The sequence below is a fragment of the Galleria mellonella genome, unplaced genomic scaffold (genome assembly GCF_026898425.1).
Source record: "Galleria mellonella isolate WM207_F2 unplaced genomic scaffold, CSIRO_AGI_GalMel_v1 utg139, whole genome shotgun sequence".
In the NCBI taxonomy this organism is placed as follows: Eukaryota; Metazoa; Arthropoda; class Insecta; order Lepidoptera; family Pyralidae; genus Galleria; species Galleria mellonella.
The window spans coordinates 3,104,327-3,119,890 of record NW_026441995.1 but is presented as its reverse complement, the minus strand read 5'-3'; the positions used below and the strand labels follow the sequence as shown (position 1 = coordinate 3,119,890).

At 35.5% G+C, this 15,564-nt stretch overlaps 1 protein-coding gene across 1 annotated transcript; it reads left to right on the top strand.

Annotated features, from left to right (window-relative positions):
- Window positions 1-654: 654 nt before the first annotated feature.
- LOC116412988 (protein cortex-like) lies at window positions 655-12,962 on the top strand. Its single transcript, XM_052903432.1, has 9 exons — window positions 655-777; window positions 3,133-3,249; window positions 4,797-4,986; window positions 5,663-5,823; window positions 6,579-6,727; window positions 7,503-7,713; window positions 9,529-9,727; window positions 10,946-11,089; window positions 12,179-12,962. The coding sequence occupies exons 1-9, from the start codon at window positions 748-750 to the stop codon at window positions 12,310-12,312; spliced, it is 1,335 nt and encodes a 444-aa protein (XP_052759392.1). The 5' UTR covers window positions 655-747; the 3' UTR covers window positions 12,313-12,962.
- Window positions 12,963-15,564: the final 2,602 nt, after the last annotated feature.

Sequence of the window (15,564 nt, the reverse complement as noted above, 5' to 3'; positions counted from 1 at the left end):
TCTGAGGCGCCGTTCCTGTAAACTCATCTGTTAACCTAATGTTTAAATTTGGTAATTTCGCATAATGAGATACCTATCTACTTAAAATGTATTTTAAATAGGTGGGTATCTCACTACAACAATATTTTTACACTACAGGAATACTTTTTTTTATTAGTAGTACTAAACAAAAATTAATAATGTTAATAAATTTTGTATAAATTTTTTTAATGGATAATAATGGTATGGTAACCCCGCCTGCGTTGTCGGTATACACTGACGGGGCACCAGTGAGGGATGATAGGTGAGGATGAAGCAGGTTATTTAGCCTACCGTGACGAATCTGACAATAAATCAATCACAACGGTTTCCAGAGGGAACCACGAGGAGGTCGACCTGACAGGGTACATTGCTAGCAACATTTTATAATATTATAATATAGCAGTTAACCCATATGACTTAGTCTGTTTTTAGGTATAAAAGTCATTAATGAAACAACATCGCAATGGAAGGTTAAAACTAAAGACTAGGCAGTATGATCATTGGCCTTAGCCTGTTCCTTATGGAAAAAAACCTAATAAGGTTTTTTTTAATAAAAAAAAGAACAATGGAGGGTACTAAAAAAAAAAAAAAGAACAATGGAGGGTACTTTCGAAATTCAATTTGACGGTTGCGTATACACAAAACGTTACCTTCTGTACAAACAAGAGTATTTAATTAGTGTAATTCAAAATAATTAACACCCAACGTTAATTACTCATTAACAATATGGACAGGAAAGCTTTTGGCGTAAAAACTGTGAGTATTTTAATTTGTTCCTACATGCGAGAATGACATTTGTAATATATCGCACTTTTATTTACTTTAATCATATGTATTTATAGTATTTTAAAAGTAACAAAATATTAAATAAATAATTCTACAAATAAAATAATTTAAATATGGACTAGTTGCATATTTTTTTTTTTATATAACTTAGAATGGCAAACAAGCTGACTGCCCACCTGATGGAAAGTGGTAATCGTCGCCTATAGACATGAGCAGTACCATAGACATAACAGAGTATACTGTTTCGCTCATGACACCCTCCATGCGTTGCCATTCCTGAGGACTCAGGTGTTATTCCTCTGTACCCAGTAAATTCACGCCATATCCCACCCTTCAAACCGGAACACAGCCAAACAAATACGACTGCTTCACGGTTGAAACACGAATGGGACAGAGGTATCCAAGCAATCGAAAAAGATCCTTCCTTAGATATAAAATATAATATGAAGATAGATTCCTTTTTAAAAGGCCGGCAGCACACCTGCAATGCCGTAGGTGTTGTGGGTGATCATGGGCGGCGGTAGTCACTTACCATCAGGTGAGCCGCATGCTCGTTTGCCCCCTGTGTTGTAAAAAAAAATCGACTTTTGTACAAAGTCTCCCTCGGGTATATTATATTAGTATATTTTAAATACACTATTGGGACTTAGGATTAGAAAGATAAGCAAGCTGAAGTGGGCTGGTCACATAGCTCGAAGAAGCAACAACCGATGGAGAAGAAAGATTTTTAAGTGGCCCCCCACTAGATGGAGTGATAACCTGAAAGTGAAAAGTGAAAGAAAGAAGGGAGTCAGTGGATGCAGGTGGCTCAGGACCGTTCTTTATGGCAGTCTAGGGGGAGGTTTATGTCCAGCAGTGGACGGATAAAGGCTGAATTGATGATGATGATGATTGGGATTTAACGCTACAAAAAAATTCGCACGTAAATGAGAACTGATCATGCACGAGCTTCTAAATGACAATGATATTTTAGATATAGTATATTTAAATAAATACACATAATGTTGTTACGTTAACATTATTTAAAAGAATTACTTGCTGGCATTTCAACGTGGATCGCACCACGTCGTGGTATTTACTTGCAAAGTTTTTCATCACGTTAAATCCCGATAGTGTATTTAAAATATGTGTGAATAACGCGAAAATGTAATATTAACAATTATTATATACTAGCTGTTGCCCGCGACTGCGGTCGTTTTTCGTAAAATAAGTAGCCTATGTCCTTCCACACGGTTCAGTGGTTTTGATGTAACAGGCAGATTTCCTTTCACTGTTCTGCTCTGATTGATCATAGCATGATGAAAAGTATACTATAACCTGCTCAGGAGTATGAAGAATAATTGTACCAAGTTTCGTTAATATCCGTCGAGTAGTTTTTGTTTTTATAACGAACATACAGACAGACAAAAATTTTACTGATAGCATTTTTGGCATCAGTATCGATCACTAATCATCCTCTGATAGTTATTTTGGAAATATATTTCATGTACAGAACTGACCTCTCTACAGATTTATTATAAGTATAGATTTTGGTAAACATGTACCTATTGGCGGGAAAGGGATTGCTAAATGGAGTATGACAGCCCCATTGCTAGCAATGTGCCCTATTAGGTCGACCTTCACGCGGTTCCCCCTGGAAACCATCGTGAACAATTCTTGTTGAATTCATCACGATGGGCTAACTGACCTGCTTCATTCTCACCTGTCATCCTTCACTGGTGCCCCGCCGGTGTATACCGTTAGCGCGGGTAGGGTCACCATTCCATTATCACCCATAAAAAGAAAACATGTACCTACTATGTATAATGCAAAAGGGAATAGGTTTCTTTTTATCCTACCCAACAAACATACTTATACTTTTAACTTGGTCACTGAACCCGATTACGCGAACCCTGTCGCGGTTAAAAGCTATTAACTAATAAATAAAAAATCGTTTATTTATGTGTACATTTTAACCTTTAACACTTTCTCAAACGTTTCTTTTTGCGAATTGTACAAATATAGATAAAATGGTACATAATTGTTAACTTTTTGTACCGCTGTCCACTAACCCGATAATGACGGTCAACCGGCTTGCCCTGCGACGGTCCTCACCCCATTGAACAATTTCTCAGAAACTATTCAGGCCCAATGCACAATTTCTGAGAATCGATAGACCCATATGTCGGAACTCCATCAAAGATGGTCATGCGACTGTTAAATTCAAATAATTTCCACGTATTTCGACTGACATTAATGGAAAAATAGTACTTTTTCTGCGTAGTACGTAGCAGCTTGTTAACATTTAAGCCACCCAGTTTTATGGTAATTGAAAAAATGTTTTAGTTCAATAGCCAACGACCGAGGGTCGATAGATTCGTGGCACCGAGGGCCTCTTTCGCGGAACTGCGCCGGCGCACCTTGTCCACGTGGAGCTGGGAACCACCGAACACCGACTACTGGGTATAGTATTCCAGTACTTTTTTTTTTTATATAGCTAGGAAACTTACTCTGTACTTAACAAAGGCTATATTAATAGACTGTATGACTACAACATTAGTAATTCATTAATTGATCTCAATAATAGGAGATCGTCCCTTTGATTTTTTTTTTATTTATACAAATTTGAAATAGGTACAGTTTATAAGACCTTAACATGGAATAAATAATGATCGATCTATTTAAAAAAAAAGTAGACGTTGTTAATTCGATGGACTTTTTTTTAATTAAAAACTTAGACTTTATACTAAATGTAATTAAAAAAGATATACGACATTCGAATCTATTTTTAATCATTGTTTTTTTTTTTATATACCACTAAGGTGGCAAACAAGCATACGGCCCACCTGATGGTAAGTGGTTACCGTAGCCTATGAACGCCTGCAATACCAGAGTATAGTTTTTATAACGGAAACTTTAATTAAGATCGATGAATGTGGAAGAAACGAAAGAGGTTTGTTTGAATCGAAGCATTTGGCGTTCCATTGTTTCTGCCTAATGGGAGACAGGCGTGACAGATATGTATGTATGTATGTATAACTTTAATTACTCTTATTATATATTTTTATGTTTAGAATGCAAATTTTCATCATCATCATATTAGCTTTTAACTGTCCACTGCTGAACATAAACCTCCCCTTTGGGGGGGGGGGGGGGGGGTTGCTACTAGTTGCCATACTTGGCAGACGGATTGGCAACGGCAGTTAGGCTTTGGAGATGTTTTAAGAGGGACGCTGCTGCCCATCCTTCGATTATTAAGTTCTCTTAGTCCCCTCTTATGACACCCATGGGAAAGGAAGGGATGACCTATTCTACGCTGGAACCATTAACCAATAATGTATTATTAATTGTAATTAAAATTGAAATATTTTTAATTTCAAATAAGGCATAATAACCTCACCTTTGTCCAATCAGTGTAAATGAGTAAATTAGCAGGGATACCATTCCATTATCATCTGTTTAGAAAAATACAAAAAAGTCACATAAGTTTTTTTTTCCATTAAACGTCACACGTGCAGGAAAGTTAATTAAAAATGTAAATAATGTAAAATGACAATTTGATATAAAAAAATTATAACTAGACGATATCTGTATATCGAATGATTTAAGAAAAATTTATGTAAGGAATCTTAATAAGATCAAAAGATGGCAAAATGAGTATGTAAGTATGTATGTTTGTTTCAATATGACATAAAAACTACAGCACAAATTTGAATCACGTTTTCACAGTTGTATTTCTAACTTAAAATCAGATATCAGCGACGCGCACGTAACACTCCTAGTGTTGCAGGCGTCCATAGGCTACAGTGATCGTTTACAATCAGACGGGCTGTATGCTTGTTTTCCTGCCACCTTTGTGATATTAAAAAAAAAAAGAAAAAAAAAGTTTTCCGTTTCTTGATACGTCACCTACAAGTGGTCTATTTCTTTACTTCTAAAATTCATAAATACAAAAAAGCGAGCAAAAAACCAGCCATAATAATATATGTATTCTTTTCTTCCATCATCAGTATACAAAATACATAAAACAGAGGCAATACATAAACTATCTAGATGATGCTCTACAATTGGAACCACTGAAGCGGTATGACGATAAGGAATCCACGAAGAAAGAGTCCTGGCCCTGTGTTCCCAGAAAGAGGCGTTACTTATCATCAGCCGACAGTATTCTTGACCTGCCTACGTATAGCTACGCGACTTGTAAGTATTATTTTATTTATAAGTTTTTTTTTATTCAAATTAGAAGGGCAAACAAGCTGACAGCCCACCTGATGGATAGTGGTAACCGTCGCCTATAGACACGAACAGTACCATGAACATAACAGAGCATCTATGTCATCCATAATACCTTTCATGCGTACTCTGAATTAAATGTCATAATTTAATTGTCATATTCTATTCTTTAAGACCGAAACATAGCTATGCAAACACAACTGCTTCACAGCAGAAACACGAGTAGGACAAAGGTGTCCAAGCAGATGACTTTTGTAGTATTTAAATTCATTTATTTGCTCAAATAAGGTATTTTTTTAAGTATGTTACATCAAAAGTCTACCACAATGTAGACGTGCAAATATTAATACTTATTATACAGAAAATGTGCCGTCTGGTCCCTGTATAGAATGGGCTACCCTTTCCTTTCCTGTAGATGTAATAAAAAGGCGACTAATGGAACTTATGGTGGGGGGATGGACAGCAGCGTCCCTCTCAAAACATCTATAAAAACCTAACTGCGATTGCCAACCCGCCTGCCAAGCGTGGCAACTACTGGCAAATCTCCGCTTATGATGAAGGCTTATGTTCAACAGTGGACAGTTAACGATTGAAAATAATAATATAATAACATAGAAAATTAGCTGAAATAATTATTTACCAGTTCCAGAACTCCTTGATTGGAGCAACGACAATATTCTGGTGGCAGCCCTGGGTAGGAACTACCACAAATGGAGCTGGCGGTCGCAGAAACTGATTAGCCAAGGCCAGGCGCAGTATGACATTCATTGCTGTAAATTCGACCCGCGCAGTGAACTGCTTATAGTAAATTAAGTTTTATTTTCTCTTAATTTATTTATTTATTTATTAGTACAAATATGTGTACGTGGCGGACTTAATGCTAAAAGCATTCTCTCCCAGTCAACCATAGGGAAGTGTCAGAATACTCGAATGCAGTATTAGTAATTATTGATATACATACATACTAAAATTGCATATATAAACGAATAAATATATATGAATAACAAATATACTTACACATATATGATATATACTATATTATACACGAATTTGGGAATAATATAAAGGATTTACTGCCTTACTTAATCCCTTTAAAAATTTGGATTCTGCTACTAAATTTGAAAGATAGGATAATCGACTAATTATCTGCCTTCTCTGTGTTGTAAACGAGTATAAAAGGCACGTTTCATCTCCAAAATTCTGTAAAAAAAACGTCCGAAGGAATTAATACCACTATAATAACAATTGCCATAAGCTGAAATTTCATCTCGACCATCCGGATAAGTAGCGTTTCTCCACTATGCGTTTCTCTAGACATTTTCTTCCTCGCACAAATAAAGTATAGAACCAACTTCCAACAGCAGTAATTCCGACTGATACGACATTAAAACATTTAAAGGGAAAGAGCATATTCCTTCTTAAAAGACCAGCAATACACCTGCAATTTTTCTGGTGTTGCTGGTGTCTATAGGCGGTAGTGATCACTTGCCATTAGATAAGCCACATGCTCGTTTGCCCCCTGTGTTATAATAAAAATTAAATTAATACTTTCAATACAGTTAGGAACACATTACAAAAGTGTGGAGATTCACGACAGTACGACGAACAGATGGTTGAGGAGCAGTTGCTGCCGGTGCCGGTTGCTTGTTAACAGCTATTGCTCTATCACTACCCTCGACTGGAGCCCGACTGGAAACTCCTTCGTAACGTGAGACCATTCGTTTTTTGTTTATTTCAATTTAAATTTTGATAAAAACTCAACATAATATGGAGTATAGTCCAACTAGACAAATTTAATTTTCATAAAAATTATCAATAGATACATATGCACAATGGTGGGTGTGCTGTACGTAAATAAGATCTGGGTTCGATACCCGATCGAATCAGTTTAAGATACGAACTTTTTTAATTAAATGGCTTTTGGACGTTCTAGGTGTGCCTACGAAATTACGTTGCCTTGTTTCTCATAATTATTATCCTAACTGTCCTAATGTATGTTACTCCTATGTTACTTTTTTATTGTTATGTATGCCTATACAAAAGTTCACCTTTTGGTCCACATATTTTAATAAAGTTCAACAAAAATAAACAAATTAATTTTATTATCTGAACGTTCAACAGATTCATAGATTTATGACTTATTCTTTCATTGTAGATATTTAAATTCTTTCACAGTTACAAAGAATGACTACAATTTTGACTCCTTTTTGATAAAAAAATAACAACCAAGCCAATTAAAATTAACGACCTACGTGACCTAAAAGTAGATCCACTACTTTGCGTAATTAGGTTCGAAGTTTAATTTCTTATTGGGTCAATTTAGGAAATAAACTTTTTTACGTTGGCTCGATACTAGGTGGTCTGAGTTATGCCTCCAGATATTAATTGGCTGGTTTCTTATAACACAGAATATAACATAGAGTGCTTGATGTCCAGTTAACGATATATAATAATAATGTGAATAAAAACAATAACATTTTTAGGGGCTGTTCCATGGGAATGGTGACTTCTTTTACCCGGTGTACCAGAATAATAAGCTGGAAGGAAATGATGTGTGGCCCGGTGTTGATCGTGAAGGTGTCACCGGACGCTCGCTACGTCGTCCTCGCCACTCTCAACGCTGACACCGTCTACGTGTTGAGTTGGCCTTCCCTCGAGATGATTACAAACGTCGCATCGGATTGGACAATTACGGTGACTCATTTTTTTTTTTTTTATTATTTATCGAAAATATCGCAACTTTCACAGTCTATGAGTATTTAGGCCAAACTGTGACACTCGGAGGAGATGGACAAATAAGGTTGAGAAAAAGATTTAGCTGTAATAGGTAGCCTTTAGCAAGCTCATGTACTAAAAAGCAATCATGTACCATCATGTCTTCTTCAAAAGACTCATTCCCCTATGATAGCCTATGGTGAAGATAACCGAACTCTTACGTCTTTGTGCGAAAGCTCCAAGTTGCGCAAAAAGCGATGGAACGGGCTATGGATATCTCTCTTATTGACAACATCCAGTTTAAAATCAACATCATGCTTGATGATAGACATTGGAGCCGTAATATCGCAAACTGGAGACTAAGGATTGGCCGGAATAAAGTGGGAAGACAGTCAAAAGAACAATGTGTAAGATCTGAATGCACATGGCGGCTAGTATACCTTGTGTTATGAGCTACCAGGTAAAGAACATTTAAGGGTACTACCTAGTCCATTTCAAAAAATTTTGTTTCCTTAATTGGTTCGAGCACGAATCGAATCCGGGACCTCCTTACACAAAGCGTGCCTATCTCTGGACTACAGAGATCCCTCCTGGAAAATATCGTGGTTCGTTCCTAGTCAATTAACCAGGGCCAACTGACCTTGTTTCATCTAGCAACATTCACTAATACCCTACCAATACATTCCAATGGCACAGGCGAGATGATCATTTCATTTTCATCTGATTCAAATACTTCTGGAAACGCTTTCGTACAACATCTGCAAAGGATTTTTTTTTTTTTTTTTTTTTTTTTTTACAACACAGGGGGCAAACGAGCATGCGGCTCACCTGATGGTAAGTGACTACCGCCGCCCATGATCACCCACAACACCAGCGGCATTGCAGGTGTGCTGCCGGCCTTTTAAAAAGGAATATACTCTTTTCTTGAAGGTTATGTTGTCGTATCGGTTCGGAAATACTGCTGCTGGAAGTTGATTCCAAAGAATGGTTGTGCGTGGAAGAAAGTGCCTTGAAAAACGCACGGTGGAAGACCGCCACTCGTCCAGATGATTGGGATGAAACTTTAGTTTGTGGCGGGTTGTACGGTGGTGAAAATCAGCAGCAGGTATCAATCCAAACAATTCCTCAGAACACTCCCCATGATAAATTCGGTAGAAGATGCACAGAGATGCAACATCTCTGCGCAGTTTCAGTGGGTCGAGTCGGACAGTAAGGCGTTGACTATCGATAATTCGAGCCGCCCGACTTTGAATGCGGTCTAACGGAAGGAGTTGGTACTGTGGCGCTCCTGCCCACAGGTGAGAACAGTATTCCATATGCGGCCTGACTTGGGCTTTATATAATTTCAGGCGGTGTTCTGGCATGAAATATCGTCTCACCCTATTGAGTACTCCTAACTTTTTGGAAGCTATCTTAGCCTTCTCCTCCAGATGACCGCAAAACTGGACGTCGCAAGATATATCAACGCCCAGAATTCCTAGACTCGACTTTTTATCAAGGGAAGTGCCCTGAAAGTGAGGAGATACGACAAACGGCGTCTTTTTTGCGGTAAACGCGCAGACTTGTGTCTTTTTGGGGTTAAATTGGACAAGATTTTGTTCACCCCAGATCGAAACTTGATGGAGTGAAGTTTCGATTTCAGACACAAGTCTATTCCGGCACTCATCGGTATGTGCCCGCGAGATCTTTGCATGACCGGTATATAATGTATCTCCTGTACTGATTTATGAAACCCCAAGAATTCACTTCTTATACCTAGCTAATAGTTTATTTTTTTATTACATTTTTTAATAGACATTGGCATGGCATCCCTGGAGGAGTGCCCTTCTAGGAATCGGTGCTATTAACTCCGATCTGAGAGCGACAATCGCCATGTGGGACGCGCCCTCCGAGAAAGTGTGCGAAGCGAACATAGGCCATGACCAGTACAGCCTCGATGCGATGCTGTTCAGCGACAGAACTGGAGAGTTGGTGATCAGCTTGTGGAACTCAGGTAGGAGTCATAAATGTCCATGTATTTTTATTACATTACGTTTATATTACATAAAAATCGATCAAGTCATAATCTTTACACAGTAAAAGACTGTCGATTTCCTTGTCTATCTGTTTATTCGCTTACTACTTCTAAATCTTGTAACAGGTTTTAATGCTTGTTTCGTTATCGTTTAGACATTTACTTATGAGAATTTGTACGAAAATGGCTCAGATCATTAGTATTTAAATCATAAAGGAAAACTTGTATAAAAATATTTTCTCTTAAGCTATGGAATGGGCAATGCTAGCATTTACATTGCTAAACGTAATCCGAAAGAAGAATATTGGCTAGAGAACCATAATGACCAATGTAGAATGGAAAATTCTCGAATTGAAGCCCTGTTATTTTTCACTGGTTATTTAAACAGAATTTACTTAATTTCGCTACATTAGTATTTGTGTGATTGCCACCAGAAGTTTGATCAACACTATTACTACCAGAAGTTCCACAACCTTCAATATTCGCTATTATTATCTTACTGCCATTTTGTTCAGGTCACTTTTGCGACACGTTTTTCATCTCTACACGAAGCATCTTTTGCGAACTTAAAGGGTTAAGTTAAAGGGTTAACTTAAAGGGTTCAGCATTCTAAAAGTAATAGGCGAGAAATATAACTCGCCTATAGTTGGGCATTTCATTCAGATGCTGATCTAGTCGGCTGGGTCACATCTGGGTGAAATGCTTAATTAAATCAATTTGTTTTTCTTTTTTTTTTTTTTTTTACTAACATAGTTTGTAAGAAAATTGTTACTAACAAAATTGGACCGCATTGTAGTCTGCATAATAAAGTATTATTATTATTATTATTAAAACTAGATTCGGCTAGAGTAATACAGTAACACCTCGACTTATGCTACCCCGATTTGTGCAAACCCGGAATTACGCGATTTTCAAATTTCGTCGATTCTATTGTTTGAATTCGAACATGTTCCGCGAAATGGCCGCATACCTAGGAACCAAAAACTCACAGACAAATGTTAACGATTATACCCCGACTTACGCGAATTCGACTGACGCGGTTATCCTTTCGTTATACCTATCGCGTAAGTACGAGATATTGCTGTACGATATTGTGAAGAATGAGATAAACAATGTTACCACAAATGGAGAATTAAATTATGGTAACGTTGACGAGTGTAAACAAACAGTATTACGTGTATTATATGACGTTCTCAGACACGTCCTCGAGACAGCCGAAGCCATGTTCACATCTGTTGGTTCTCGGTGACGCTCACACAGTCGTGGACCACTGGGGCGAAGGTACCAGCGGCTTGGACAGAATACGGACAATGATCTTTAGTCCTGACGGAACTAAACTCGGTAAGAATATAGTGTTATTCAAATAAATAAATAATAATTGCTACCTGATTTTAAAGAATACCCTGCGTTAGGAAGAAAATTAACATGTTATGAAAGCAATGCACATCTGGGGTTACAATCCAGAATACCCAGACTCGAGCCAATTTAGGAAAAATAATTTCCTAAATTCCGGTAATGCTCAATCGGGAATCGAATCGGGGAGTTTATTTATGCATAGCAACAAGGTCGATATAAAATAATTTGTATATTGTAAACGAGCGACAGATTCCGCTCGTATCTAAAAGAATTGACTTTTTCTTGCTATTGAATCATCTCAATAACTACCAATATAAGTTTGAAACTCGAAATAGTTTTACATTTTTAGGGCCTACCCACACATATTACTTTGTAAATAACTGAAAAATTAATTTTATTTTCTATGGGGATCAACAAGAGGTACTCAAAATTTGAAAATGGATCTGTTAATCCAAATGGGGTGACATATGAAAAAAAATCATTTATATATTTTAAAATGACAAATATTACAGGAATAATAAAACTATGTTTCCAACCATCCCATTTTTTATCAAAAATAATTTATCAATTATCAAAAATCCTCTAAAAACAAACTTAGTTTTGCTGACCAATTTTTGACCACAATTATAGCCTAAAAAAAAATTACAAATAATAATAACTATTTGGTATCTATTTCGAATAAGAAATGGAACAAAGGTAACTTTATCTACAGCCTCAATGGTCGCGTACTGCGCGGTTTCAGAGATGTTTCCTCCCACGAACAATCAGGTTATGGAATGAGCTCCCTGTCGAGGTCTTCCCAAGAGACTACAGCATGGGGTTCTTCAAAAGGGGTAAAGAGGTTTCTTCAGGGTCGGCAACGCACGCGTAATACCTCTGGTATTGCAGGTGTTCATAGGCTACGGTAACCATTTACCATCAGGTGGGCCGTATGCTTGTTTGCCACCTCAGTGCTATAAAAAAATTTATATAAGTAATAAATAAATAAATATATGTAGGTATGGCACCCTCAGCATTCTAATATAACTCACACTTGAACGGTTTTATTTATTAAGAGTACGATTTCATTTGCAGCTACAGCAACAGCCGATGAGGACTTGATAATCTGGAACTTTCTACCAGAAGACAAGAAGAGGACAAGATGCAAAAGATTCTGCTTGATGCCTGTCTACCTAGATACGGCCATGCACGGCTTCTCGGTACGATAAATTTTTCTAGACAATCATCGTAAACTTTATTGCATTTTTATTTTTGTTAATTTGGCTCCTATTTTAATTAAAAACTATATATAATATGCAATTTATATATATATATATATAGGAAAATGCTCAAAGACTGACTGACTGACACATATATCATTTGTACAGCCGAAACTGCTGAATATAGAATCTTTAAATTTTGTAAACAGACTCTTTATAGAGCGTAGGTGAACAAGAATAATTTTGAAAATTCAACCCCTAAAAGGGTAAAACGAAGGTTGAAAATTTGTATGGAATTTCATCAGTTTAGAAGTTAATGATGTTAAATGTTAGATTCAGACTTATGGTTCAAAACAAAATCCGCGATAAATCATATACAACACGCGAGCAAAGGCGCGGGAAAAAGCTAGTTTTTAATATAGTAATTTTACAGAATGATATGAAAATAATTGCTTTTTTACGCTATAATTAACAATAATAAAAAGTAATATAGTTGACAAATAAATAATTATATACGAGTAGTTAAAATTTGATAAATTTTTATTTTACTTATTATTTTATATTTATATATTTTAGTTCTTATAAATTGCTATGCTGGATGTATCATACCTAATTATTTTTAGATTAATAAATTTTATATCAAAATATACACTTTATTTGAGAATATTGAATAAAATATAATTAATTTAGACCTCTCCTCCGTTGAAATTGAATAAAATATAATGAAACCTCTCCTCTTCTCATTTACATACCGTTTAAATTAAATTTATTTAATTATACTGATGTATTTTGCTTCACTTCTCAGTATTAAAAGATTATAGGACTACAGTTAAATTACAATTTCTTCTACAAAAGAAGAAAAAAATAAAAAGTTCATTGACCTACATAGATTTATTTATTTTATAATTTCTCAAATAATTTTTAATGTGAAGTGATACAAGAGATTAGTTTCTTTACAACTTTAAGGTAACAAAACTAACGGATGCCTAACTTTTATAGTGGCTTAAAAAACATGTGTTGACGTGTCAATAAAATAAATATAATTTAAATTTACAACGATATTACAATCTCATGAATGGAGTTATTTTAAGTTTACTTGCTTGTCAATTTTATAAAGTATTCAGACTCAAAATAGTATAATAATAGTTGGTTTTAATAATCATAACTGATATTAAAATAAAGTACCCATAAGTGATCTACAAGTAACGTAAGTTTTTTTTATACCACTGCGGTGGCAGACAAGCATACGGCCCACCTGATACTAACCGATTACCATAGCCTATGAACGCCTGCAAAATCAGAGGTATTACGCGCGCATTGCCGACCCTGAAGAAACCTCTTTATATGTTCTTTTGAAGAACCCCATGCTGTAGTCTCTTGGGAAAACCTTGGCAGGGAGCTCATTCCATAACCTGAGTGTTCGTGGGAGGAAACATCTCTGAAACCACGCAGTACGCGACCATTGTGCCTGTAGGACATGAGGATGAATATGTCGATGGCGAGCCATACGATGGTAGAAAGTGCCTGTGGGCATCATATTGAACAATTCATCTAAACACAATCCGTTGTACAAACGGTAGAACACGCAGAGTGAGGCAATAGTATAATGTAGTTAGCTTATAATAATCATGACTGCTATTAAAATAAAGTACCGATAAGTGTCTATAAGTAACGTTATTAAAATATAATCAAAAATTTGTTTGCCATTTTTTACTTAAAAACAAAAGGAAATTGTACAATAAAATCATACAATAATTTTATTAATAACTTCGAGTAAGTATATTTTATTAATAACTTCGATTATGTCCCACAAACTTCAATCGTAGCAAAACCAGTTACTTTAAATTCAAATACAATAGTTTCGGTTTGAAATTTTTATAAAATTTCTATGGGACCAATCTGTAAGTATATCCTTTTAGATAAAAAAAAATTCAAAATCGGTTTTTAAATTACTTAATACTGAAGTAACAAACAAAAAAATGACCTGAGGAACAAATAAAATAAGTACTAATCTACACAATAGGCTATATTATATGAAACATAATACGTGAATTTTTAATAAGCTTTATTATTCAATAGATATAGACCGAGAAATTCTGAAAATACAATAAAATTAATCCATGTTATGACGGAGAAAGAATACAACCTATCACAACTTAATACATTGATGTAGGGGGATTGTTAGCAATGGAGTTTGACAGCCCCATTGCTAGCAATATACCTTATTAGGTGGACCTCCACGTGGTTCCCCCTGGAAACCATCGTGAACAATTCTTTTTGAATTCGTCACGATAGACTAACTGATCTGCTTCATCCTCACCTATCATCCTTCACTGGTGCCCCGCCGGTGTATACCGATAGTGCGGGTGGGGTTACCATTTAAAAAAAATACATTGATGTGTGATAGGTCGTATTCTTGAGATGCAAGAAAACGAAATCTCTAAATATGAACTTTTATTATGCCATCTAGCTGGTCTGACAATAGTAGACTTTATTATTCTTATTGGAGGCAACTCATGTCCAGCAGTGGGATATTAATAAGTTGTCAAGAAAACAATAATATAGTTATTAATCTATGGAAAAAAAAATCTCTAAAACAAATAACTGAATACAAGCAATATCATGGTGAAGTATGTAATACCATATATAGTACCTATCTACATAGAATAAAACGATTCTATTACCCTAAGGTATTTTTCAATTTATTGTACAAGCAAATAAAATGAAATCGATTCACATACAGGATAAATTTATCGTACATTTATCAATAATAAAATACTTGGATATAGAATTTTATGTCAGTGAAACCACGATCTAAAACTGCACAGAGGCATCTCTCTGGGAATCGTGCGCACGCTTCAATACTACATCGATGCTTGAAAGCTAAAACCTATTAAGTGACATTTAGTGAATTTTACAGAAATAAAACAGAAAGGCAAAATAAGTGATAATAGGTAAATAATGTACCACAAAAAAATACTTACTGACTTTAATTGTGACAGAACCTGTTATTTTGATCTAAAAATTAAACTACTGAACTTACTTTGATAAAATGTCTATGTGACTAATTGATATGTACTTAAGACAAAAAAATAATATTTCAAATAGGTTTATAAATATCGGAGTTATGTGGTAACAAACTTAAAAAAAATATAACCAAATTGAGAGCTTCATATTTAAAAGTCTTTTGAAACAATCAGTTAAATCTCCTAGTTTTTTTTTTAATCAATTGAAAATAAGAAATCAATAAAAAAATTCTGG

Coding starts and splice junctions, on each gene's coding strand:
- LOC116412988 (XM_052903432.1), top strand. CDS start 748: ATGGACAGGAAAGCTTTTGGCGTAAAAACT. Junction 4,987..5,662: donor TACGTATAGCTACGCGACTT/GTAAGTATTATT, acceptor ATTATTTACCAG/TTCCAGAACTCCTTGATTGG. Junction 7,714..9,528: donor CATCGGATTGGACAATTACG/GTGACTCATTTT, acceptor ATTTTTTAATAG/ACATTGGCATGGCATCCCTG.